This window comes from Equus quagga, chromosome 7 (genome assembly GCF_021613505.1).
Source record: "Equus quagga isolate Etosha38 chromosome 7, UCLA_HA_Equagga_1.0, whole genome shotgun sequence".
Classification (NCBI taxonomy): Eukaryota; Metazoa; Chordata; class Mammalia; order Perissodactyla; family Equidae; genus Equus; species Equus quagga.
Genome location: NC_060273.1, coordinates 115,541,258 through 115,568,689, shown reverse-complemented (window position 1 = coordinate 115,568,689; position 27,432 = coordinate 115,541,258). Strand labels below are relative to the sequence as shown.

The window sequence follows — 27,432 nt, the reverse complement described above, 5'->3', positions numbered from 1 at the left end:
TAGTCATAATCTGCTGAATTCCATGAACACAAGGCCCAGATAAGAGTCTTGCCACCAGCCCCTCCAGATTGTCTCAGGTGACTTCAGAGTCTAAGCCATTGCACTACATGGGTGACTCCCCACATAATCAAAACAAAACAAAACAAAGACTTTGTTTTTCTACTTCTAAAACTAGTACCCAATCTTGTTTTCTCCAAATTTTCTTAGAGGAGAATGCCCCTGGACCTAACATTCTTTCTTCTATCAACTCTCACACTGGATTCCCCACACTGGAAATAAAATGTTGCCAGCAATCATCTATAGACCTAAATGTTACACTGTGCTATAAATCCTCTGAACTTTAGAATTCTTCAGAGGAATACTTGCTTCCCACTTGGGCTGTGTTTCAAATGGAACTGGAAGTCAGGAAGGGGAAACAGAAGAGTTAGCCTTGTAAAAATTCACCTGCCATCATTGCCCTCTGAGCAGAAATACAAAGACAATTAAGAAATAGTCAGCATTGCCTACTATTCTCCTTATATTACTTCTGTCAAAGGAGAGTGTGGCACGTGGTAGATTTGTTGGAAAGACTGTGAAAAGGGAGTGTAAGCTGGACAAGTGTGGGTGATGGCAGGGCCTGGCTGATGGGTCTGCAGTGTTCCCACCCTGCTGGTGACTGATGACATAAAGTAAAGGAAGGCTGCAAGGCTGTGTATTGACAGAGAGACAAGATGAGAACAAGGAACAGAAACGGGATCAATGAACAGAAGTAGACGAAGTTACAAAAAAGACAGGACTAAGAAAATAGGAAGGAATTTAGTGGGACAAAACAGGAAAAGAAATGAAAAATGACGACATAGAAGGCAAAAAAGATGATGTAGAAAATCAGGGAAATGGAATATGAAAAGATTGTAATAATTTAAGGCTTTTTGTGTAGAAATTCTGTAGTGAATCTCTGGTGGTTTTAAAGAGAGACTGACAACATTATAAAGAAAACAGAGAACCACTGCTTGGAATCTTCAGGGTTAGGTGGATAACTGTATCACCATTTACAGGCACACCATGGCAACTAACACATCCTGTTGTGTGACTCTTTAGCACAGTTTAACGAAAAGAACAAAGAAGGGAGTGGATCTGTGTTCAAAGCCTAGATTGTATGTGACTTTAGACGAGTCAACATCTCTACGCCTCAGCTTTCCCCTTTATAAAATGAGGACAGCTTCTATTGTATCAAGGAAGACTGACAGTGATGGTAACATGCCAATGTGAATCAGGTGATATCAGAGTTAATCAACTCCAGGAGTCTAAAGTATGGCATTTCTTCTTATAAGGTAATGAGAAGGGCCCCAAAGACACTTCAGAAAATATGAAATTGTACATGATGTGGATATATGTTAGTGTTTTTTATGTCTTCTAATTTCCTGGTAATGTATGTTTATTTACTTGTGGTAGGGTTTGTCCAGGGCAGTTTCTTTCTTTCTTTTTTTTTTTTTTTTTGAGGAAGATTAGCCCTGAGCTAACTGCTGCCAATCCTCTTCTTTTCTCTGAGGAAGACGGGCCCTGAGCTAACATCCATGCCCATCTTCCTCTACTTTATATGTGGGACGCCTACCACAGCATGGCTTGCCAAGCGGTGCCATGTCCGCACCCAGGATCCGAACCAGGGAACCCCGGGCTGCCGAAGCAGAATGTGCACACTTACCCGCTGCACCACTGGGCCAGCCGCTCCAGGGCAGTTTCTGATCTGATAAAGGATGATTAAAAGATTTTCTTCCTATACTGTGTCTCGGCATAACACTTAGGAGTTATTCCGTAGCTTTGCGACGTATGGCTTGCTTTTTGTGACTCTCTAGGTCAAATGTTTCCTAAAAACGTTTTTTGTAGTAAAAAAAGCCAAAGTTGGATCAAACTGGATGTCTTGTTTTCAGTAACTCTTGGGGTCTGGCTTTTCTATCTTTGTTTGCCTTTTTTCTCCCATGGCCAGAGAGAGTGTCCTGTAACTGTCACCAGGTAAAAGATCATGTCTTCCCTCCTTTACTGACACCTGTGGTTCCCTTGCTTCTGCCCTTTGTGGAGAGAACTGAAGGTGGAGGGTTGCTTGCTTTCCTGTGGCTCAGCTCAGAGCTATCCATCACACTACTCTATGTGCGAGGGCACTGGCTCTTCACTCAGAAAACCCTCCTAATGGGCAGCCTCACTGAAGGGCTCCCAGTATTCTCCTTACTCCTCTTGGAAGGATAGATAAATGGCAAAGAATGCTAACCAGCATAGCTAATGTCAGGGAAAAAGAGACTGCCCTCTTCTATTTCCACAGTGCAATATGAAATGTAAATCTAAAATATGATCCTCCCCGCCAAAAGAGATGCAATTCAAGAATGTTCTGGAATGATTACTTAGTAACAAGATGTGGTAATTATAAAGGCTGTTCACTCTGAACCTAAAGATTGCTTCTGAATCTGCTTTCTGGATAGATGCATTTTATCCCAGGTGACCCCGGGAGAATTTCTCTTTTTTAGTATTCAGAAGATTGGTGTGCAGAAAAAATGGTTCCTACAAGACTCACTGGATCCTATGCCATATTCCTATATCTCAGTCTATACCTATGGGAAGTTCTGTAAAATCCAGTTTTCCCCAAGGCTGGTCCACAGCCAGGATATGGTCACATCCCTCAAGAGGCCGTGATGTTTTCCAACCAAGCACCTATTCTGAGGTCTCCCACCACCCAGAGTTACAAAGAAACCTCTTCCCCTCAGGCATTTACTAGCCTGAACTCAGAACTGACCCAGGTTCTTCTAGTATAACTGAGATGCTTCTGTCAGGTATCAACCACAGTGTACCTCGGAGAAAAGACAACACTCAATAGGGAAATGCCCCATTTAGGACTTCACTCAATGCTTCAGTGGATAGGGTGTGGAGAACAAAGGAACATTCTTAGAGATGGAAATAACATGGAGAGGAGGAAGGAAAGAGAAAAGATGTGGGAATCAGTCTACAGATGTCTGAGACTAAATGTTGCTTAGAGGCGCATTTGGGAGTGAGAGGGAGGCTGTTCTGTCTAAGATGATATAAGAAAGTGGAAACTCAGCACCTATGCATATGTGGAAATGTATTAAACAAAAAATTATACAAAATAAAATGCATTATCCCTTGAAACATGAAAGGCACCGGATGAATGACTCACACCTTTAGTTTAAATAATTTACTCCTTTCAAATTCTGTGTATGCCCAAGGATCCAAATCTGCAGAACACTTCTGGTTATGAATAATAAACAATGAATGGATATATAAAACTAGAAAAATGTATGCTATCCAGATACACAGCATCCCTCCTTGAATAGACTATTTAGCAATCACTATGTAGGCCAATTTTCCCATAGTTTAGTAGTATGGGGCCTTAGTATTTTTTTTTTTTTTTACTAATAATCAATTGTTGTAAGTTCACCTTATTGTTTTTATGATTAAATAGTTGCTTTCAAAAGTATATTAGTAAATAAAATTATTTCAAGTAAAACACAAGTACAGTCATCCCTCTGTATCCATGGGTTCCACATCTGCAGATTCAATCAGCCACAGATCGAAAGGCCTACAATAGTTGCATCTGCACTCAACATGTACAGGCTTTTTTGTCATTATTCCCTAAAAAATAAACTATAAGAACTATTTCCATAGCATTTACATTGTATTAAGTATTCTAAGTAATCTAGACATGATTTAAAGTATATGGGAGGATGTGTGTAGTTTATATGCATATGCTACGCCATTTTACGTAAAAGACTTGAGCATCCACAGATTTTGGCATCCCAGGGATCCTGGAACCAATCCCCCAAGGATACCAAGGGATGTAAGTATTCTTAATTTTACATTAGACTTCAATGAAGCTGTTTTCCCTTATTTAAAATAATTAAGGAAAGGGGATTCTTTCTTTTAAATTATAAAAATTCTGTGCATTTTCTAAATGACAAAGGACCAGTTTATTTCATATGTAATTTTCTCAGCTATTTAAATGCACAAGTTTGAAAGAATATTTCTGTAGGGCGTTATATATAACACAATTTTTTAAAATTTTAGAGTAACTTGACGAAAATATAAACTCAACCAATAATAAAATGCAGGTGTTTCTGGATTACCTGAAGTCCTCATTTAGCTTGGTTTATTTTTTTTCTATCACGATTTCATATTCCGTTTAAGAACAAAGTCTTTCACTGTGAAAATGTGCTAAAATTTAGGACGGTGTTATTTCTTCAAAGCTACAAGTATGACTGCTTTCCAACCAATATGTTCTAAATTTCAGGAAGGAAATTGACAGAACTTTCATAAAACCAAAGACTGGCAGAAACAAAGTAAATAATGATGAAACTGAGCAATAGATCACCCAGAAGGAGTGTCCCCTGCCAAAAAGAGTGTGGCATTTCACCCTCCGAGAAACAAATGGATACTCTGTCCCACTGAAGGCCAGGGCTCACATGTCAGCATCACTCACTTCTTTATCCTTTCGCCAAAGGAAGCCACTTCATCTAGGATGTTCTGGACACTGATACATACTTCCTGGATAGCATAGATCTTATTTATAAATCCCTTTTTTTCACTGTCCTGAAATACAATAAAAAAAAAGACATTCTTTATGAGTAAAGGTATTCTTCAGTGCTTGAATTCTTTGAATTGTTCCTCTCTTGCAGTTTTAAATTTAAATAAACTTCATCTCCGAATATATATAGATACTTGGACCCCACGAAAATGTCAGGATAGAAAGGGAGATGGAGGAGGAAGGTTCCCCAGCATCATGGATCTGTGCTAATATAAAGGTAGCTGTACAGCATGAGACTCAGCTTCTGTTGCTCTTGCCCTGATGAACAGAAACATTTCAGCTGGGGGGGAGGGTGTAAATGTGTAAGAGAGAGTTTAGGTCTCAGAATGGACAAATCCAGAATCTGAGCTAACCCTGAACCCACCATGACTCACTGCTGAGCAGACTCAGTTTCTTAACCCTACCACCCATACACCTAAGTTTAGTCTTGGCTCCAGAAATTTCAACAGCAGAGAATGCTGGATGCAAGTGAGAAGACCTATGAGCGGTGAAAACTGCAAAAAATGACAAGGTCAACTGAAACCCGTTATGTGGACACTTCCTAGGAAGTACCTTAGATAGCTCAGATGCACTGTGAGCCTGGCCCTTTTCTTAATAGTCACATACTTGATACAGTAAAATATGCTGTATTGAGGTTCTAACTAAATATTTTTCCCCTCTTACTTAGTTCTTCATTTTAAAACTTGTGCTAGATTTAGGCAAAGCTTGTGTGCTCCAGGGAATGAGTGGGTGGGGACTGAGCATAAAGCACCCAGCAAGTGGTGTGAACCTGGGGGGAATATGCACATTTTGTAATTTTAGACCCAGAGGAAGAAACAGTGGTGGCCTTTCACGACTGAAAATTTTGCTTAGTAGCCTGGCATCACAGGCACTTGCCTAGTCTGTTTGGTGGAGACCATCCAACCCCGATTCCATGACTCCATTCCTCCATGCCAGCTTGAATATCTATGGAAATGTAGATCCAATTTCATTACTTTAACTTCTTTTGAACACTTGCACACTGTGCCAGAACACTTGAGACCTCATGTGGCAGTCAGTGCTTGGTAAAAGCAGCCAGAAAGCTAGAATAATAATGTCGTCATGTTGCACATTTACATACTGACTTTCATTTCAGAAGAGTCTAAAGTACATTGCACTGTGAACACTTGGCTGGTGCTGGCATCCTGCCACCTTAGAAGCTGAGGGCAAGTGAATGACAGGTGTTTGTGCGGCCTCCAAAGACAACAGGGTACAGTGGGACCGAAGACTTAGAGGCCAGCTTTATAACAAGATCTTTAGATAGCAGTTACTTACATTTTAAATTTAATTCCCATGGGAGATATTGTCTACATTATTCATCTTGCTTATGCCAGAATGGCCTGTCAGACAATGAGGTAGATGAGATGCATAAGGCTCAAAGTCTAGTAAACAATTAAATACACTCGGGGTCCCCACTACCTTCAAATGTTGCCCTTCACTTGTCATTACAGACATGGGTGCATCAATTTCTTGTCTTTTTCCCTTCCTAGTAATAAAATGCATCAATTTCACCTATGCAATTGTACACTATAGAATAAAATGGATAACCAGTGGCTCCTTCTAGCTCCTTTAACAACTACGAAGTTGGTCTGCTCTAGTAATCTCCATGGCCTTCAGTGTTCTCTCTCAAGCGCTGGCTTCAGTCATTTATGTCTGTGTAATAAAGTGCTCGTATAAATATTTTTCTACATACAGAATAAATCAAGCTGGAGTTGAAGCATGCTGGTTACACAGTGAAAGTTCACTGAGAACAATGTCTTAGTAGTTCAAAATTATGATGGGAAAAATATTTCTTTCACAATAGCAATAAAATATATAAAATACTTAGGCATAACCATAGCAAGAAATGTACAGATTCTCTATTAAGAAAATAGAGATACTGTGCTTCTGCATTGGAACACTGAATATTAAAAGAAAGCATTTTTTCAGTTGAATGTATAGGTTTAATGCAATTTCAAGCAGATGCTAATGTGTTTGGAGTGGAGTGAAATAAGGAGAATTTGATAAAGTGTTTTTAAAATTTGTTTGGAAGAATAAATGAGTAAGTATAGCCAAGAAATTTCTGCAAAAGAGAAATAATGAGAAGGCATTTATTGTACCAGATATTTAAGTAATTAAAATATGAAAGATGAGCCCTGAAAGAGAAATTGGTGTATGATAGAGTACCACTATAAATCCATCATCACGAAGGAAGCAGTATGTTACTGGGTAAAAGTGTTAACTATTTGGGGAAAATTATGTTAAATCCTAGCTTAATAGACTCTCAAATCTATTTGAGATATTCCAAATCTACCTCAGCACCTACCTCAAATAGATAGCCCCAAATACATTCTTTTAGCAAAAAGCTAAAAGCAATTCATAAAAGAACGAGAAAATATAAGTAAGCTATTTACTGACTTTGGAATAGGAAAGAACTTTCTAAACATACAAGCAGTCAAGGAAATCACAAAGGAAAATAATTGATAGCAAAAGTTACATCAAATTAAAAACTTGCTATGTCAAAAGTTGTCATAAATTTAAAAGGCTAAATGGGAAAAATTTTGCAGCAAATATGACAAATCAAGGGATGCGATTTCCAACGTATTCAATAAACATCTGAAAAAATTTTCATTGCAGTTTTGTTTATAATAACAAAAAGAAAAATCACTAACATGTTGAGTGGAATTAATTATGGTACATACAATTGATAGACTATTATGAAATCACAAAATAATTGTTTAAATAAAACATTTAACGAGAATGAAAATGCTTATGATATAATAGAAATTGAAGAAAATGGGAAGTAAATGTGATATAGAGTATAATCCTAACTTTTTTTGAAATAGGTAGGAAAAAGAGGAAGAGAATGTGTCAAAATATTAAAGGTAATGGAAGTTTACCTTCATACTTTCCAGTATATTTAAATTCTTTGCAATTAATGTTTCACTTTCATAATCAGACTATTTCCCTGATATTTTCTTCAATATCAATATTAAAGGAACATGGGTAGGAAAAAATAAATGAATTGAGTGAATCATTGAGCATGATTTCATGTGGTTTATCTATTTTTTTCTGAATGTAATTTTTGTATTTTTATACCTCTCAAATTATTTTTAGAAAGAAGTAGAAAATACATAAACTCTCACTAAGCACTGTAAGCAGCAATAAGTGCTTTTCACATAGCTCATTCAATCCTCACAACTATCCTACAGTGGAGATATTTCTCTCCACTCTACAGACGAGGAAACTGAGCCGCAGGGGAAAATGACAGAGGTTGGATTGGGACTATGAATGGCCAACCGCAGAGCCTGTTCTCTCCATAATATACCACGTGACCTTCCCATTCTGCCCAGGAAGCTTTCAGGTCCTAGAACCCCCGTGAGATAAACAAGAAGACTTGAAAACACTGAGAAACTTATGTTGTAGACACCACGATCTAGCCTTGAGCTCATCATGCAGCTCAAATCTTCAGTGAGAAATGAAATCCCGAAACCTGATTCAAAGTGGGGAAGTGAAAGATGTGTCAGAAACCACCAGAATTAATGTCAATAATGCAGTGTGCAAATATTAAATACAGGACCTTTGTTAATTAGATGTGTCACTGAGGCATCTACAAAGACTATTTTTAGCAGATACTTTAAAATCCAAGTGCTGATGTATTGGCTAAAGAGTTTCAAAAACCTGCTCACTCTTAATTTTCTTTGTTTCTTCTGCACTCCCAGCCCCTCACCCTTGGCCACCAAAAAAAAAAAAAAAATAGGATGGTCCATGATGTTGGCAAAGTTTGCAAAAGCAAATGCTTTGGGATAAAATTTTTATTTTAAAATCTCTTTCATCAAATGCTATATTCCTCCACTGTGGTCTCCAACCAATGAAGTAATTATTATTTATATACAGTATATGACCCAAAACTGCAATAGGTAATGGAATTGCTTTGGGTTGCATTCCAATATTTCATACTTTTTTCACTAATGTTCAATACTTTATTAGTAGAGAATAAATTGGTACATTTCTTTTATTGTCGTTTTTGCTTTCCTTTATAAACCAGCTTGGATGAAAGAAATACCATAGGGTAGTTAATCATCCAAAGGCTTGGTAGTGACACTGGGTTTTTTTAAGAAAAAAATGCATTATTAAGGTTTCCTTTGAAGATGTAAAAAAAAAAAATTACCCATAAAAAAGAGCTATGACTATAAATCTGAGAACATGTGAGACTTAAATTGTACAACTTTTTCTAATGATTCTATATAACCTTTTAAAATCTTATATTTTAAATAGTCCACAAAATATCAATAACTGCAACTTGAAATACAGTGACTCTTTCATAGTCACCTATTTTACTATCTCATATCATAACAGAAAGTTAACTAGATTCTTCCAGAGAAGTATCTACTTCCTAGTTTTGAGATATTTAGGAAAATCTAAAGACCTAAAGAATCAATAGAAGTAGCTTACATATTTTGGAGAATCCTGTTCCTTGACTTTCAGGCTAAAATGACAAGAGCCCCCATTCATTGATTCTATTCTGAACAGGAACAAGAAGCCAAAGTGATAGGTGTCAAGGGATGTGTATTGTGGGCTGGGTTCCTCATGCATCCAGCTGCATCCTGCCATGGTCATTAATGCTAGTTAGGGGCCCTGCCGAAGTGGTCATTGTCAGCCCTGTTACATCATAGAAAATGGATCTGTTGAACACCTGTGCTGTATCAATCATAGCAGGTATGTAGAATATGTTTACTCCAAATATCAATGTTATAAAATTAAAGTTATCTCACTTTCTTTTTAGGGTAAGAGATTGTCTTAATTAAGAGTACAGGGAGGTGGGGGAGCTATTAAATCTTAGGCCAGGATGAGCATAAAATAGAACTGTCCAAGAAAGCCAGTGCACATGTTCATCTTATTATTTCCTGGAGGAAGCATTCAGATTTGCCAGCCCAAAGAGCTAATCTTGACCATAATTTGCTTTTCCTTTAAAGTCTTGCTATGTAATCTCCGGCAAAAGGTTAGCGATAAGATTGACTTTTGCTCTGGGACATAATTGTTATAGTTTACTATTGACTATAGTTCTTCAGTGAATAAATACAGCCTCACCTAGCACAAAGTGTACAATTGTATTTGGAATATGTTTATGTTTCATGTGATTTATTTTTTATGCTAAAGATGGTGTTGGTGCACAACTTTCTTGGTTCATTCAGTAAAATGCCCTGCAAAAGAGACTTCCTCTCACATCTATACTTCTAAGCTATGGAAAATATATTAAATAGGAGGTATACATTGAATAAAGGCACACAAAGCGATGAAATGTTCTGTGCCAATATTCCTTCTTTTTCAGATGTAAAAACTATGTTTCAGCCCCAAATCTAGAAGACTGAAATTCTCAGAGAATAGCCTGGCAATTCAGAGACCTTTGGCTACTGAATCTTATCTCAGTGTCTTACTCAGTTCTTATTATATCAAATCTTACCAGGTTACTTGGTGCCTTGGCTCTTTTCCTGATATTAACCTTAAAAATAGGAACCCACCATTGAGACGTTAAGATATATTTAAGGTTAAGAGGACAGAGGGACACCATTTAAAGACAGTATATTTTTCTCTTAAAAAATAAAATCCTCAAAAACATCTACACTTCAGGGTTATAAAGAGGACTAAATTAAATATGATAAGATATGTAGAGCTCTTAGTACAATGCCTGGTGCAAATAAACTGTATATATATTATTAGTAATAAAATTATGGATACAATTCCTTATTAAATGAATTCAAATTATTTTTATCTATTTTTGCTTGCATTAAAAACAACATTTTGAAGTACTAGAGAGAATTCCCAAATATATGAAACCTTTATGCATGTTTAGTTTCGCCCCAGATGACTTAGTGTTAACTTGTCAGATTTCATTTTACAAAATGATGGTAGATTATTTATAATGTTACATTCAGAAGATCTTTTTTTCCCCTCTTCTGCTGACTCTGAACACGTTTTTTTGCAGAATGGGCATTTACCTGGTCTTAATTTTTTGCTTCCTCTGTTGCAAGGTAGTCCTATGCTTTTCAGTACTCATTTTCTACAATGCCATTTTCAATCACATTTAGTTGTGCCTTGCCCTGTTAGTTTAATGCTATACGATTTCCATATAACTTTAAAGGTGATTGTAAAGTAACAAAAATTTGCAGAGACATGTCCCTGGGCTGGGCAATGTAAACAATAGGCATGTAAAAAATGGCAGCTGGCACTCGGAGTTATGATGAAAGCAAGGAAGGAAAGGAAAATAAACGGAGAGAAAAAATAGAGACAATAGGAGAAAAAACAAGGGAAGAAACAGAAAAAAAGAGAGAAGGAGGGGAGGGCAGGGTCAGGAAAACTTGAAGAAGAGACTGTCCAAGGGACTGAAGGAGGATGAGGAGGAGACCAAGAGCTTCGGGTGAACATGAGGAGGAAAGGAAGACATCCTGGAACAGAAACAAAATGACACAAAGCCCAGGAAAACCCAAAACTTGTTAACTAACCATGTTAACTTCTAATTAAGCAAAAATAATTATTTGTAAAAGGTGGTACATAAAATGTTTAATTTCTATTAAATGTAAATGTAAATAAACTTTACAGAAAGCCCCCAGGGGTACAGATGCACCTATTAGGAGGGAGGGTTCCCCGGAGCCGAACCCCTCATCATATAGGCCCTGAGGGACTTGCAAATCTCCCTCTTCCTAATGAGTTAAGAAAACTCTTTACAACTGTCCTGCTAGTACTTGAAAGCTCTTAAAAGATTAGGACTATATATCAATATCAAAACCTTTGACTTAATCTCCTTGCCAGCAGGCAGGAAGTGCACTTTACAGAGAGTCAGAGAGTGGCTTTACAGATGATCCCATCTCAGGCTTTTGTCCCTGGAGAAGTTCTGCTTTCAGATGGCTTCCCATGTGAAAGGGCCACCGGGCCTGGCTTCAGGCTAACCTTGATAAAAGCCACAACAGAAGCTGTGAGGTTGCTGTTCCCAAGTAACCAGAGAGGTACATAAGTGACAAAGGACACTTTCACCCAGGTTAGTACAATACAAGTGTTGAGATAAGAATTTGTATGCCTCACAGAAAACACAAAATTAACAGATTGTGGAAAGGTTTTGAAAATGTGAAAGCACACTCAGGATTATGGTGGCCTAGAATAAGAGACTGCCTGTCCTTATTACTCCTCTCAGAAAAAAAAAAAAAGTTATGTAAGGTGTGTCCTAAAATCTCTTCTGGTTACAAATTAGCCAGTTTACAGAGAAGATAACAAAGGCTGTAGAATGGCCTCGGGCCCTCAGAGACATCTGAAAGCTTGTTTGAGGACATTACTGGTGGGTGGCATTTCTCCTGCCTTTCCTATGGGCTCGGTGGTTGAAGCCTGAGTGACGCTAGGGAAGAGAAGCACCCAGCTTGTTTCTGAATGCAAATAGCAAATGTTGGCTAGTTTTTCTTTATCCCAACTTCTAATGAAAAAGTATGTACCTGCATGGGTCTTGAAAAACGTCTTTTGAAGCCATGTGTTTCATTTTCAAGTGTTTAAATACAGTTGGAGTTCAAATGCAGAGCCAAGAGGGCGACTGAGAGTTTAGAGAAGGCTGTGAGCACTCTATTGTGCTAGACAACCACAGTCTTGTTTGGAAGGCAACCAGACTTCTGGCTAATTGGCTCTATTGCTAATCATGGCTCAAATCCTGCCTTCATTGTTTCCTTAAGCTATGTGATTTTGAGCAATTTACTTACCTTCATTTGTCCAATGGGGGTAATAATGGAACCTACCTTTGCGATGGTTCTGGATTAAATGAGTTTAATCTATTTAAAGCATTAACCACAAATGTCTGGAAATAGGAAGTGCTCAGTATCTGTTAGTCATTAATATTAACAATTTGAAGTGACTGAAAAAAGAAATAGTATAAAACTTTTAAGTGCTAAATTTTATTAAATCTTAATAAAGATGACAGAATTTTCTCCCTTCTTATTTATGATAAGTCTTAGGAATCTTACGTTTGTGTAACTTCTTTGTCGTCTAATATGATCATAGGTTATCTGATATGTATCTTCTTACATGATCCTTACAACAGCCACACAGGGTGGTAGGCATTGTTATTCTCATTCCCTACATGAGGAAACTGCAGATCACTTGTCTAACAGCCCCAACTCAAACTTCTACCCCAATCTGTGCTCACTCTCTTTTGCTGCCTCTAGCCATATGTTTTCATCTGAGATATGAAAACTAAGCAGACAGTTCATTTGTTTACAGTATTCCCTGCCCACTAGTAGTTGTACCTTCTCCACAGGCCAAAGGTAATCATACTCATGCAAGACACACATCTTTTTATCATGTGATTTTTATCTATCAGTGCTTATGCAGGTAAAACTTCCCATTAGAATCAGTGAGTTGATCTTCAACAAGCCTCATGGCTGAATCAGGGCCAGATTTTATAATTTAATCTTACATAGCACAAGCTTTGTTGCTAATCTCCTTACTAGCACAATTTTTAATCAAAAAACGATTCCTTTTATTATATGCCCAGAAAGGTATATACATGAAGGTGTGGAACTCTCAAAGACTTTTTTCTTGAATAGCTTTGTTACGAAAATAATCACTTACCTTTGTGTAGGACTTTATGGCTTATAAAGCATTTTTAATTTATCTTCCCACTTGGATGGCAGGGGCAGGTGGTTCCCCCATTTTACAGATAAAGAAACTGAGGCTTGGAGAAGTTAAGATCTCCTTACCAGTTAAAAAGTCTTCCTGGCACTTTACCCCATGTCTCCTGACTGTAACTGGGCTTCTTTTAGGTCACTGTCAAAAAGGCATCAAGTCACATATGGTATTTCTTCACTACATTGTTTTATTATATTTAACTTGGCTCTTCCCAAAAATTAATCTTGAGTTAAAATCAAATTGTGTGAGAAAAGAATCCTATTAGCGTTATAAAAACAATGCTCTTTGTGACATCTCCAAAACCGAGTAAGGATTGCTTTGTAAAATCCGGAGGCTATTTTTCTTTACAAATATTTTACAAGACAAACTTGTACCTTTCTAAAAAAGCACATCTGCTGTAAATTACTCCCTTACAGAAAGAGAGAGAATCACCATCCTTTCTTCCCATCTGAGCTTAAAAGAGATTTGTTGACATATTCTAAGGCCGGCATAGACAAAACAGCACAGGAAAGAGGAGGCGGTCAGCAGGACCAAGGCTTGGCTTTGCTTAAACTAATTCCACATGCCCCATGAACCATTAGCTGTTCTTTATTTCCTGCTCTAAAGATCTGTAGTGAAAATAATCTGGGGTAGGGAAAAGCTGCACTTATTATTTTTTTCCCCCAACAAGATGCTGTGTGAGCAAGGAGAACAGATGAGCCACCTTCAGCAAACCGAGGTCTTTAATAATCCATTTTTCAAACACTACTGGTATTTCCTTTCCAAACAAAGATGGACTGTGACTGGAATCAATTTCATCATTTGTATGGTTACAATTGCCAAGTTGCTGGAAATAATAGCCATTTAAATACTGGATAATATTTTTTATATGAAGCCAACAACAGTTTTATTGCTATCCAATTTCCATGATTTGTTTGTTTGCTGTAAGTTTTCAGTGTTCTGAGAGCATGATGTTTGGGGATAAGGAAAAGTCTTAAGAAGAAATCAGGGGAAAAGCAATGTCAACATTGTGTTAATGACCTGACTCTAATCAACCAAACAAGTGAAATTAGCATTAGGAAAAAATGATTTACTCTACCATTTTGGGCTTTTCTCCCTCAATTTCACTATAAACTGCATAATACAACATCACTTACCCTTTTCAGACGTTGGCATAATGTAGAAAATCAAGGACAAGATTGAGAGTTCGCTTGTCCTCCTTAAGAAGATAATAGGGCTTTTCAATGAAATTCAGCAAAACAGAGGTGATGGTACAAATAAAGTCCTGGCAAATTTTAAGGGAACTAGCCCGTCTTTCTCTATTGATGCCATATGTAGCACATACCTGAATAACAACTTCATGCTCTACGGGATGCTGCTGATATATGGGGTGGGCCTGTCCCCTAAACCCCTTCCTTACTGCAGACTAAATCACTAAAACAGGCTCATTCTGAGGTCAACCTGGAAGAAAACACCAAAGGCCCACTATGCAGCTGATGGCAATAGTGTTATTTACTTAGTTGTGTGGATCATGGTCTGTCTTTCGATTTATTTGGGGAGGAAGGAAGAGGGTGGGAAAGAGCAAAAAAAACATGGGAATCGATTTGAAAAAATATCTCAAATTCTTTCACTGATGATGACCATTGGTTTAATAGGATAAAATAATTGCTTCAGAAATAGCAGTTTATATATTTGCATTCAAAACCTCTGCTTTTAAAATAAAAGTAGGATAGGTAGGGGTTGAGTCGATGATGTAATTTCCTGGGCTGGTCCTAATCAGGCAGATGGATGTCGTGGGCTTGAATCCTCTGGTACATTTTATAGCCGTGTGATCTTGTATAAGTTAGTTATCCTCTCAGATACTCAGTTTCCCCATCCGTAAGATGGAAATAATGTCTACCTGATAGTGTTGATGTGGAAACACAGTGAAATCATGTATATAAAGCAACTGGCACATTAGATATTAAATGTTTCCTTTTCTCCACCAATTGTCTTTCTTCCCAAAGGGTAACATTTTCCTTTTTTGCCTAATTTCTCTCTCTCTCTTTCTCTTATTTTCCTTTCTTTTTCCTGGGTTTGTATTCAGAAGCCTGATTATCCGTCACTTCACTCACATCACCTCCTCATTTGAGTAGCGTTTGGTTTAGTCAAAATTCAGTCCATTCTTTTCATTCATTTATTCAATAAACATTTACTAAATGACAACTATAGATCAGACACTATTCCAGGCTCTGGGGATACAGGGATAAATAAGACAGCACCAAACAAACATATAAATAAACAAAGAAGAACAGCAGAAAGTAAAAAGTGCAACGAAGAGACTTGAAATAGGTGCATCCGCTGGAGAGCAACCTAGTGGTCAGGGAGGGCTGCTCTGAGAATAAATTGTGTAATTGAAAGCTATTTTGGTCAGAAAAATAGAAACTACTCTAGGCATTTCAAACAAACAAATTTAACACAGTGAAATGGCTACACTGGTGATGAAAGAACTGAGAATCAGGTAGAGTGACAGACATTAGCAATGCAGGGAGCCACTGCCAGAGGGAGGGGTTGGTCCTGGAGCCCAGATGCTAGACCACATGGACAACCACGGCAGGAACCAGAGCCAGCCATGGATAGGTCTGCTTGGCAGTATTTGCGATTATGGAGCAGAGGCTGTCTCTGTCTGGTGGGGAGCTGAACCATGGCGGAGATCCAGCATCTGCTCACTGCTGCAGCAGAGGGGACAACCAGGGATACATGGGGGGCGGAGAGAAGAAAGGGAAGGAGAAAGAGGAAAGAAAAACAGAGAGAGAGAAATTGTCCTGTTTTTTTTTCCTCCTTCTCTCCTTCCAAACTCCCACTGGCCAGATACCCCAAAAGCCGTTGTCAAGGGAGCTGGGAAACGTGGTTTGCAGGAGAAGGGTGGGTGGGGATCAACCTGGAAGCAAAAAGGCAATAACCAGAACCAGATCTGAATGACAGGAAGGAGTTAACCAGGAGAAGATCAGAGGAACCAGCACAGGTAGTGTAAATTCTCTAAGTGAGAAACAAACTTAACTTGCTGGAGGGGACAAAGGATGCCTAGAACATGACAGTAGGTGAAGGGGAGAGTGGCATAGGAAGATATCAGAGAAGTGGTGCCACAGAGGGCCTTGCAAACCAGAATAAAGAGTGGGATTTTATTATAAGCATGATGGGAAGCCACTGGATTGTTTCAACCAGGGAAATAGCTTGATCTAATTTACTTTTTTTTTTTTTTAAGATTGGCCCTGAGCTAACATCTGTTGCCAATATATATATATTTTTCTTATTCTCCCCAAAGCCCCCCAGTACATAATTGCATATCCTAGTTGTAGGTCCTTCTGGTTGTGCTATGCGGGATGCAGCCATGTGGGTCATGGCCTGATGAGTGGTGCCATGTCCGCGCCCAAGATCTGAACTGGTGAAACCCTGGGACAAGGAAACGGAGCATGTGAACTTAACCACTCAGCCATGGGGCTGGCCCCTAATTTACATTTTTAAAAGACCATTTAGGCAAAATGTATTGTAGAGGAAGAACAAGATAGCAAGCTACCATTATGGTCCACAAGGGCGTGATAGCTGAGACCAAGGTGGACATTTTCAGAATGTTTTGGAAGTCAAGTCACCATAGACATGTTAATAGATTGTATCTGGGAGGTGAGAAAAAGAGAAATCAAGGAACTGCCTACATTTTTGGCTTGAGCAAGTGGGTAAATGAGGCTGGTTTTATTGAGCTAGAGAAGAGTAGAGGAAGAGCAAGCTTAGGAAAAGAGTAGATGAAGAGCTGCATTTGGGCCACGAAACAGTATGAGATGCCTGTTGGATATCCAGCAGGTGATAAAATAGGTGGATGGATATATGAATCAAGGCTGAAGACAGAGATTTTAAAGTCCTTGGCATTTAGAAGGTCCTTAATGTCAAGCGAATGGAAGGAGTCACCCAGGGAAGGAATATGGACAGAGGGGGCCCAGAAAAGAGCCCCAAGGCACAACAAAACTTAGCTGCTGTTGAGAAGATGAGAAGGAGACTGAAAAAGGCTGAGGTACAAGAAAATTAGGAAGAGGCTTCATAGAAGTCAAAAGAAAGTTTATGAAGAAGGAGGGCGGGGTAACTTCCCTGAAACTGCTGTAAGATGAAGATGTGCCAATGGGTTTGGCCAACGGAGTTTATCTACAAAAGCAATTTCAGTTCAGTGGCGGGAGTAGAAGCTTTGGATAGATTGAGCAGAGAACATAAGTGAAAAGTGGACACGCTAACTGCAGACACCTCTCATAAAAATCTTTGCTGTAAAGGGTTGCTAAAAAATGGGGAGGGTGCTGAAGAGTTTATGCATGGGGTCAAAAGAAAGGATTGTTTTTTTAAAGATGGAAAATATAGCCTTCCTACCCAAATTATGTTCTGCATTTTAACAAGATCCCCAGGTGATTCATATGCATATTAAAGTTTGAGAAGGGCTATCCACCAGCCAGCATATTTACTTGTTCTTGGAAAGATCTAGCATAGAGGAGAAAGGGATGGTGCAGAAACGGGACACTAACTGCAGGAAGAGCAGTGTGTTTGGGAATGGTTGGGAGAGAGCCCAAGTGGAGGGAAGAAGCAGGAATACTCCTCCCCTGTGACCAGACGGGAGGGAAGAGAGTGGTGTGGATGAGATGGGTCTTAGATTTGGCGGATGAAAGATGTAAAGTGGTGGGAGTTCCTAACTGCTTCTGCTTTCTCAATGACGCAGGAGGCAAAGTCACCAGTTGAGAGTGAGCAAGAGCAGTGGCTGATGGTGGAGGCTGACAGAGACACGGGCAGGTGTGAAACTGTCTTTCACTGGCAAATACACTGTCCTTCTCAGGTCTGTTCACAGGCCCGGTGGGGTGATTTATATGTGCTTTGCACTGTCCAACTTGCTATTGATTTTGCATTTCAGTCTCTTTCACTGCCTTAATAAAATTAAGAATTTTATCCATCTTGCCTAGCCAGTCTTTTATTTAACCCCCTTTTATAAAGCTTAAGAGGATGTCACATACCTTACTGTTAAAATGTCTAAGCCGGTATTGTGTTCAATAGCCATGATTTGCTCCTATAAGGAGAAAAAAGACCCTTCTTTTGGATAACGACTACCACTCCAGGCCCTGCCCTAGGAGAACTGAGGCGATCCAGCCTGTGCCTGACCAAAACCTGGCACTTAAGAACAAGAAGATATGGCTCGATTACTTTTTTCTTTCTCACTAATTCCTGCCTTCTATACTTGGCCTGTTTGATTCCTAGGGAGACCAAAGACAGTTCTTGGCTAAGTAACTGGATAAACAATCTAGAACTTGGCCAGGTCACAGGACATTTATGTTTGTTTCATTATGTTGGCATGGTAGCAGAAATTCAGTCTCTAAAGTATGTGACCAGCCCAGCAGATTTATATTCTCCATCAGGGAATAATTTGTTGTTGCCGCAAAGGAGCTTTGTTGACCTCTGGATCCATTTGCACCCAACTGGTTGTATTAAAGATAAAAAAAAAAAAAAAGTTACTATGTCCCATGGCAAGCTGCTTTAGTTTTAGTAACGTTTGTTATCTTAGTCTTGGCTCTTTAAATAAGCATCCTTCAAGTCCATATTCTGAGTAGAACTTCTACCCCAGTCCTGTTTGTGCCGGAGGTTCCAGGCTCAAATAAGAATAAGGAATTGTTTTCGAAGTAAGGTAGAAAGAATTGGTGACAGAGAAAGCTCTGCACACAGGTGGTGACCCAGAGGCAAGTTTCAAAGACATTCCCTGTAGAATAAGGTGCTCGTTGGGAGTCTCACAGAAGTGCCCCGGCAGCTGTCTGTAAGTTGCACTCCTGTCATCCTGTGACACTCATTCTTCCCTGCTGACCCCTCATCCCCAAATGTCTCAGAAGGGAATTACAAATAGATACTTGTCACCATTTGGGAACCTCTGTAATAAAATCAAACACTTTGAGTTTTGGATCGCGGTTAATGTTAGCAACTCTAGCCAAACACACACACATTAATTACAGGAGAAGTTGATCAACATCAAATCAAGCACCTGTTTTAAAAGTGTAAAGAAAACCTCCAAGAGGAAGGAATTAGGAAATCGTGCCACTGCAAGATAGACAGATCTCACTTCCAGTTCTTTTCTTTGAGTATACATTCCAGGAGGACACAGAAAATTACTTTTGGTATATTTTCCTGCAGAGCTTAATAAATCACTATAGACTTAGAGGAATTTAAGTCTAATCTGAGTCTAATCTGGCAAATTTATCCTGAATTTGTAAAGTGTTTCACCCACTGCTTGGTGTATAGCAAATTCTCAAAAATGTTACTTATTACCATTTTAATGTTATTACTATTATTTTTCTTACCATCGAGTGTTGGAAGATGGATTACAATAAATATTGACTTTTCCTACCTAATTTTTGATGTTTCTATGATACCAGATACACTCAAATGTTTAGATGCCTCTGTTTACGAATGTGCCCTGATTGTAAGCCTGAAAGTTACAACAATCTGCTCTTCCTCAAACACACTGTGCAGAGTTGATAGAAAGTATTTTTAACCTTCTGGTTTGTGTGACTTTTTGGCACATCTACCAGTATTATGAGTTATATATTTTATCTGAGCCAAACTGCTGCTATGCAGAAACACAAATAGAAGGATCATTCTCCAGACAGATAGCTGTCTCTGATAGGGAGACAAAGACGACATTATAAATTGACATTTACAAAAGAGAATTTTTTTATTATTCACTTTATTAGTCTAAATGCCAAAATTTTCCTAATTTCTGCATTCTTGTTTTTCTTTCTATTTCTGAGAATCATTTAAATAATTTTCTTTAGTAAATGTGCACTTATTTATTCCTTTAAGTTAGTAGCGATAATGGGCAATTATCAATTAAAACTGTAAAATAAGGGATGCCAGGTGGCAATGAATGGTCATTTTGTGATGAGCCACCTAGTGGCAAACATCCTGTGAGTTTCATCAGTTTGAGGGCAGAAAATTGTCCTCAGTGACTGTATTTAAGAAACATGGTTTAACAAATATTAAAAGGCAGAATTGCCACACTACAGAAAGGATTCATTGACAGGTAATTCTTTAACATTGCTGATTGTTATGGTTTTTTTCTGCCAGGATAAATTGTTCATCCATCTAAAGGTTTGGATATTTCCCCTTAGCACCCTATTAACTTAATCAAGAAATTTAATCATCATTTTAGTCGCTTAAACAATTAGCCAAATCATCCAGGTATGGTTTATAAAATTGTTTTTATATATTTATGTTATGTTTTATACCTATAATGTTTAAATTTAAAATTGAATTTTCCATAATTACTTCTAGAGTAATTTTATCTATTCCAAATATGACAAATTTGATCATTCTCCTCTGCTTTATTATTTAAGTGAGCTCCTTGTGCTAGAGAGTGTTAAAAATTACTTGGAACACATATTGGAAAATCGTTTTGTGAAATTAGTGTTTCAAAAAATATTTTAATGCAATTGAAGTCAGAGAGCAAGGAGAAGCAGAGAATTTTCCACTAAAAGTCCTGCTTTATCTTATTTGCAGGAATTATATGAGTGATGAGGAATTTCTCAGGGCTAAAAGGTGGACATCAAAAGGTTTGTGGCTTTAGGCAAACATCCAAAACCCATACTAACGTAATAAGTTCTCCAGTGTCCTCAGGCACAGCAATACGATCGATAGAAGATTTCCATCTTCTTTCCTTAGAACAAAATTCTGGAGGTCACGGAGAGGCTCTGTGTATATTTTGTATCAGCACATCGTAGGTGCTAATCATTGGGGTCTTAGGATGGTCACAGCTCCCCAGGCAATACTCCCTCCCCATATCAATAAAATGGGATGATCCATATCTTAAAGGAGCATTAGTAGGATTAACTAAAATGTTTGATTGAAAAATTAGTCCCTTCCCCATTTCTAAACAAACTTTTAGTTCTTCATTCAACCCAGGACATGGTGATAGATGTGGGGGAAGCAGAAACAGGAGGGAGGCAGCCTGAGAGTCTTCTCTATGCCCAGTACTGAGCGAAACTTTTCACTTCTGCTTGACACGCACTCTGCAAGCAACTCTGCAAAGACCATAGTATTAGGCTAATTTTGCAGATGGAGAAATATAACCTTAGAAAGATCACAGAGTGTGTAAGTGGCTGAGTGGGGACCAGAACCTAGAGCTGTTTGTAGTCAAAAAACAGTGAGAAAACAAAAATCAGGTCTAATGTTATAGAAAAGCTCAATGTATACATAACCCTGTTCAGTTGAATAACTCCAGTTCTAGTGCTACGATCCCTCCTACGTGCAGAGTGATATTGTAATTAGCATTCAAATTATCCCCTCATGTACCTCCAATACTCACTAAATGTACCAGCTGCCACTTACATACCACCACTATCCTTTCCAGAATTTCTGTAAGCACTGCTGATCAAATGCAAACACTCACTAGTACTCATTAAAATAGCTGTTCATTCCTCTATAGACAGACATGGCATGAAAAATATGAATTTTTTTTAGGAGCAGTCTTATAACACTTATTGCACTTCCCTCCAATCATAAAAATAATACATGTTCATTGTAGAAAATTTGGAAGATAAAAACAATCTTAGAAGAAAGCTAAAATCTCTGGTAAACTAACATTTTAGAGTATATCCTTCCAGTCTCTTTTCTATTTATTAATCTTCTTATAATTATTAATCATGTGATTATGTGTCAAGCTTTGCGTCAGATGCTGTAGATTCAATGAACAAGACAGACTTGCTCTGAATCCCTGTCACTGAACATGTAAATTTGTTGCATTTTACAGAGGAAATGTGTAGTGTGCACACATATGCACACACTTCTTGCTTTTAATTTCCAAATGCTGAGCATTTTATTGATTCCTCTATTTTATCATTATAAATAACAATGCAAAGAACATCTTTGTACATAATTCCTTGGTACATCTTTTATAATATCCTCAAGCGAAGGTCCCAGAACTTTATTTTTTTATTTTTATTTTTTTTTGGAGGAAGATTAGCCCTGAACTAACTACTGCCAGTCCTCCTCTTTTTGCTGAGGAAGCCTGGCTCTGAGCTAACATCCGTGCCCATCTTCCTCTAGTTTATACGTGGGACGCCTACCACAGCATGGCTGCCAAGCAGTGCCACGTCCGCACCCGGGATCCGAACCAGCGAACCCCGGGCCGCCGAGAAGTGGAACGTGCGAACTTAACCGCTGCGCCACCGGGCCGGCCCCTGGTCCCAGAACTTTAAATGCAGGATTGAAGAATATACGTGTTCTTAAAAGTCTTCAAAATTAAAAAATAAGGTTTTAAAAAGCTAGATAATACAAATTCAGACTAGCATGGTAAAACCACCTTTTTACTCCCTGGCTCCCAGCCAATTTGCTCCCCTTCCTGGAAGCAACCAATGTCATCAATTTCTTACATATTCTTCCAGAGATTATTCTGTGCCTAGTCAAGCAAATCCATATGGTCATGAGTATGTGCGTGTATTATTTTCTTTCCTATCTTCTTTTCTTAAGGCACAATTAGTAGTATATTATAAACATTGCCAATGCTTTTTTTCCTACTATGTCTGTGTACATCGGAGATTGTTCAGTGCTAAAAACAGTATCAGTGCAAGAAAGCTTCCTCATTCTTATAGCTGCATAGTAGTCCATTGTATTGATATACTATAATTCATTTCATCAGTTTCCCCTTAATGGATGCTTAGGTTCTTTACTAACGTTTTGCTACTACAAAAAAGTGGAAGCAAAGAATACCTTATGAATATGATAATTTCACGCATGAGTAAGTGTATCTGTAGGATAAACTTCTGGAAGTGGAATTGTTTGGGCACAGGATTTGCATTTTTGTAATTTTGACACCTACTGCCAAATCTCCTTCCAAAAGAGATTGTACAATTTCCACTCCCACCAGGGGGACACGGAGGCACCCAATTTCTTGCCAGGCTGCACTGGAGACATACATCCCTCTTGTCTTCCACAAGTTTTCAGGAATATTTGGAGACCCAGACAAGTTACTGTGGGGGCTCCATAGTATCAGTTTTTACACTTTTAACCAAATATTTGTCCACATTATGCTTTGAATTAAGTGATAATCATTTTGATTTATGGGATTATTCAGTACATAATATATATTAGACAAGGGGATAGTTTTCCCCCGGCTATAAAAATGGCCAAATCAGTTCAGTATTTTACAGCCTAGGAGACTCATGAATAATTTCCAAACTATTAATAAATTAAGTAGAATTTTTCTTGTTAAACATCAATTTATACCAAAATTGCTATACTGAAAGAGATTTTAATGTTATTTATAGATTATGTCCAAAGTATCTAACCCCATAAGTATGTTTGAATAAATGTTTCTATTTTACTGCTTTGGATGGGTTTTCAAGTAGGAAAATTCAACAGAGTAGTAGAGACAGGCAGTGTAGCATTCCAGTAAAGGACAAAAGCTGTACACCAAACAGTCTCAGGTTGGAAACCTGGTTTGCTAACTATGTGTGCTGGTGGACCTTATCTATCCCAGATGAGCTTCAGCTTCTTTCCCTATAGAAAGTGACTGATAATACTTGAGTATTGGAAATATTAAATGACAAACACTAAGTACTCAATAAATAGCTAGCACTATCACTTATAATACTGTTGTGGAAGTACAGTCCCAAGTCCAAATAGTCTATCTCATTCTAAGATGTGTTTCCATGTTTATATAGATAAGTAAGCAACATAAATATAGGTTGACCCTGAGAATTTAGCATAATCAAAATCATAATCTTGTTCAGTTAATCTAGAAAGATTAACACCAAAGTGCCAGACTTAAATACCTACAAATGTATGTGCACAAATATTTTAAATGAAAGAAACAAAGAATACATGAAAATCTTTGTGTGGATCTTTTTTTTTTTTTTTTGAGGAAGATTAGCCCTGAACTAACTACTGCCAATCCTCCTCTTTTTGCTGAGGAAGACTGGCCCTGAGCTAACATCCATGCCCATCTTCCTCTACTTTCTACATGGGATGCCTACCACAGCATGGCTTTTGCCAAGCGGAGCCACGTCCGCACCCAGGATCGGAACCGGTGAACCCCGGGCCGCCCAGAAGCGGAACAGGCAAACTTAACCGCTGCACCACGGGGCCAGCCCCTGTGTGGACTTCTTCTGAGTCCTTCTCAGAAGGTAATACTAGAGGTAAGCTCTCACTGGCAAATCTATACTATGCAGTTGTATCTGATTTACTGAGATCAGCTGGAAAGGACACTGCATGATTTTTTTGACTAGCAGAAAAAACTCATGAACTCACTGAGAGTGTTCTCTGGGCTTGGCACCATACCAGGCACTGGACAGAGTGCTAAACTCAACAGACACGGTCCCTGACTTCCTGGTGCTTATAGTCAGGAAAATATCAGAAGACAGTGCAAGTCAGATATACTTTCCCTGCCTTCCTGGTGGTAGCAGAAGCACTGCCTAGCCGGGTGTTATCTAACACATCAGTGCAAACAGCCAATGGATGAAACAGACTGTAAGCCAGAGTAGTCAGCTCCGATATGGGAATGTAGCGTGATTTCTGGATCTCTAGGTACCTAAATAGTTAGACGTCATTTATTACCAAATATACTTATTGCTATTGAATACTGAATAAGGAAGTTTCCTGAGTGAACACCAAAAAGGAAAAAGGAAAATAAAATGGGGAATCCTGTAGTTTTATTTAGGTAGCTCTAATTTTGTACACACGTTCTCATGCGTTTGAAATAACTATCACTGAGTAATATCAGTTTCCACTAACTGCTAATAAATAGTGACATAAGTTATAAAGTTACATTTCACGGATAGAAAATCTGATTTGATTTCATTAGAACTTGAAATCTCAAAATTAGCTAAATCTTTTTTACCAGAAGAGAAGCAAACAGCTAGAGCCACGAATAATGCACATTCACCACCTAGCGGCATTTGTAGCAAACTGCAGGTATGTTACACTTAAAACAGTATATTCTGCTAATTTTACTTGTGGATAACATCAGAAACTACAGATAACTCTCATTTTCTAGATAATTTACGATCTTTTACCCCATAGCAAGTTAACAGAATAACTTCCTTTTTTCTTCCCTCTCAATTCCCACTGCACTGTCTAGACCAGACCACCCTCCCCTTATCCAGGCATTATATCATTATATCACTCCTCTGCTTAAGAAATACGAAATAAATTCCTTTGCAATTCATCCAGTGGAAGCACCTGGGCCCGATGCAAAGTGCCTGATTCTGAACTTGCTCAGCAAGTTGAATTCTAGCAAGAGGATCAGGTGTGACCAGTCTGTGAGCATCGATCTCGCTTCCCAGACTGTCCCTGTACTGAACTCCCCACCTGAAGCTTCCTTCCTCCCTCCCCTCCACCTGGGGAATTGCTACCCATTCTTCAAGATTTAGCTTAAAGCCCATTGCCTGCAAGAAGCCTTTCCTCGATGACTGCCGTCCATTCATCTCTCCCTGTAAAGAATTTTAAGAATGATGATTATTGCCTGAGATTTACCCTTGATTAGTTTTTGCTGCCCGCTTATTAGTGTCTTATATCTGCAGACTGGTAGACGGTTTCTCTGATGCAAGAAACGGCTTGTGGGCAGCGATTGTTCTTGCATATTTTTAAACACCCCTCTCCACTGTACCCAGCTCAGTGACGAGCACAAAGCCCAGTAAATACTGGAGGGTTGCACCCACCAACCCCTAATAGCGTTTCATTATTCTGATCTTTTAGGCTACAGATGATTCCCAGGTGTGGCTTCCAATCACTGTCATCTTTTGCTAGTTAAAACACATGTGATCTTTTCAACAGCAGCGGTAGCTTCATGTCAATGTATCTGCATATTCAGTGAGGAGGAGAACTGGCATGATGTTTCCTAGTAATTGAAGCTGAGAGAACAGTTCTTCTTTGATTACCTGGCTATTTAAGGTGAAAGTTAGGGTTAATATTGGCAAGGATTTGTCTCATTTATTCACTTCACTTTGTATTTGCAGGTCAGTTGTAAGTGATTTATGAATACCTTTCAAAGGTCACTATCCATCTTTAATATACATCAATCTTAAGTAGCAACCTTCCACTTTGAAGAAAGAAACTTACTGTTTCACACACACGTTAGACAAGAATGTGGTCTGATCAACAGGGCATGGGATTCATGAAATCAACATTCATTCACGTGACATCACCTGAGGCAGCCAGCACACTTCTGGTTCTGATTAAAACTACTGCAACAACAACTGCTGGATCTAGGGGAACACTTTGTTCTTAAATTAATTTAAATAGATCCTGGAATAACAAAAGGTATTGAACTTCACCACATGTGCCCTCAGTGGCATGGCATTCTAATAGGAAGACGTGTTGGTCTTAATAAAATGGATAATCCAAGATGTGCACACCCAGCCCACTGGCATCTCTAACCTCCATTTAACCCTGTAGTTATAAGCAGACAACAGCATCTTAATATTCTTTAATTTGGAGTAAGGTTTAAGACAGTTTTAAATACATTTTTATAAGGCTCAAATCTCTTCATCACATGAAGTGTTACAGCAATTACTTGCCAGACACAATATTTTCTTGAATCATACACATATTGAAAATATATGTATATATACATTACAAAAATAAAATTCATGTTGACTTATCATTCTTAAAATAACTTTCTCCACTCATATCCATTTATCTCTAGACAAACAGTCATTGAAAATATGATTTGCCAAGGATTTGAATTTGTGTTTCTACAGGCTGCATACTCTTACAATAAAAAAGTAGAAAAATCTACTTACACGACTTCAGTTATCATGGTTGAATTTGATTTTTTAGATATAAATAACCAAACTCTCTCAGTGTAAGCCTGACACTGATAATGAATATGTTTCAGATGGCAGCAGGAAAACGTACTACCGCTGCAATTAAATGCAAATGTTTTGAGTGCATGCAGTATGAAAGTCGAGTTTAAGCCACTGAATGAGGAAATTCAGAAGTTAAGTGGCTCAAAAGGAATAATTTAAACCCGCTGAGTCAGGTTTTCCCAGTGAACAAGCTGCCCCGTGGGAGTAAATCCAGTGTGGTTGTAAGTGGTAGAAACTCTGCCTGTTAGATTTCATCATTTTGATATGAATGGAGACATTATTCCTGACACCTGAGCAATTTTTATGCAAAGTACATAGAGTTTCATTCTGAAAGAGGCCCTGCCTGTTTATTTGGTCAGTCAGCCCGTATTTCCT

At 38.4% G+C, this 27,432-nt stretch overlaps 1 protein-coding gene across 17 annotated transcripts in view; it reads right to left on the bottom strand.

The window, feature by feature from the left end:
* MCTP1 (multiple C2 and transmembrane domain containing 1) overlaps positions 1-27,432 on the bottom strand; it is a 358,609-nt gene that overhangs the window by 14,562 nt on the left and 316,615 nt on the right. For all 17 annotated transcript variants that reach the window (XM_046668197.1, XM_046668199.1, XM_046668192.1 and 14 more), the window contains one exon: positions 4,460-4,569. In XM_046668197.1, the coding sequence (XP_046524153.1) occupies positions 4,460-4,569 (110 nt within the window). The remainder of the gene's footprint in view (positions 1-4,459; positions 4,570-27,432) is intronic.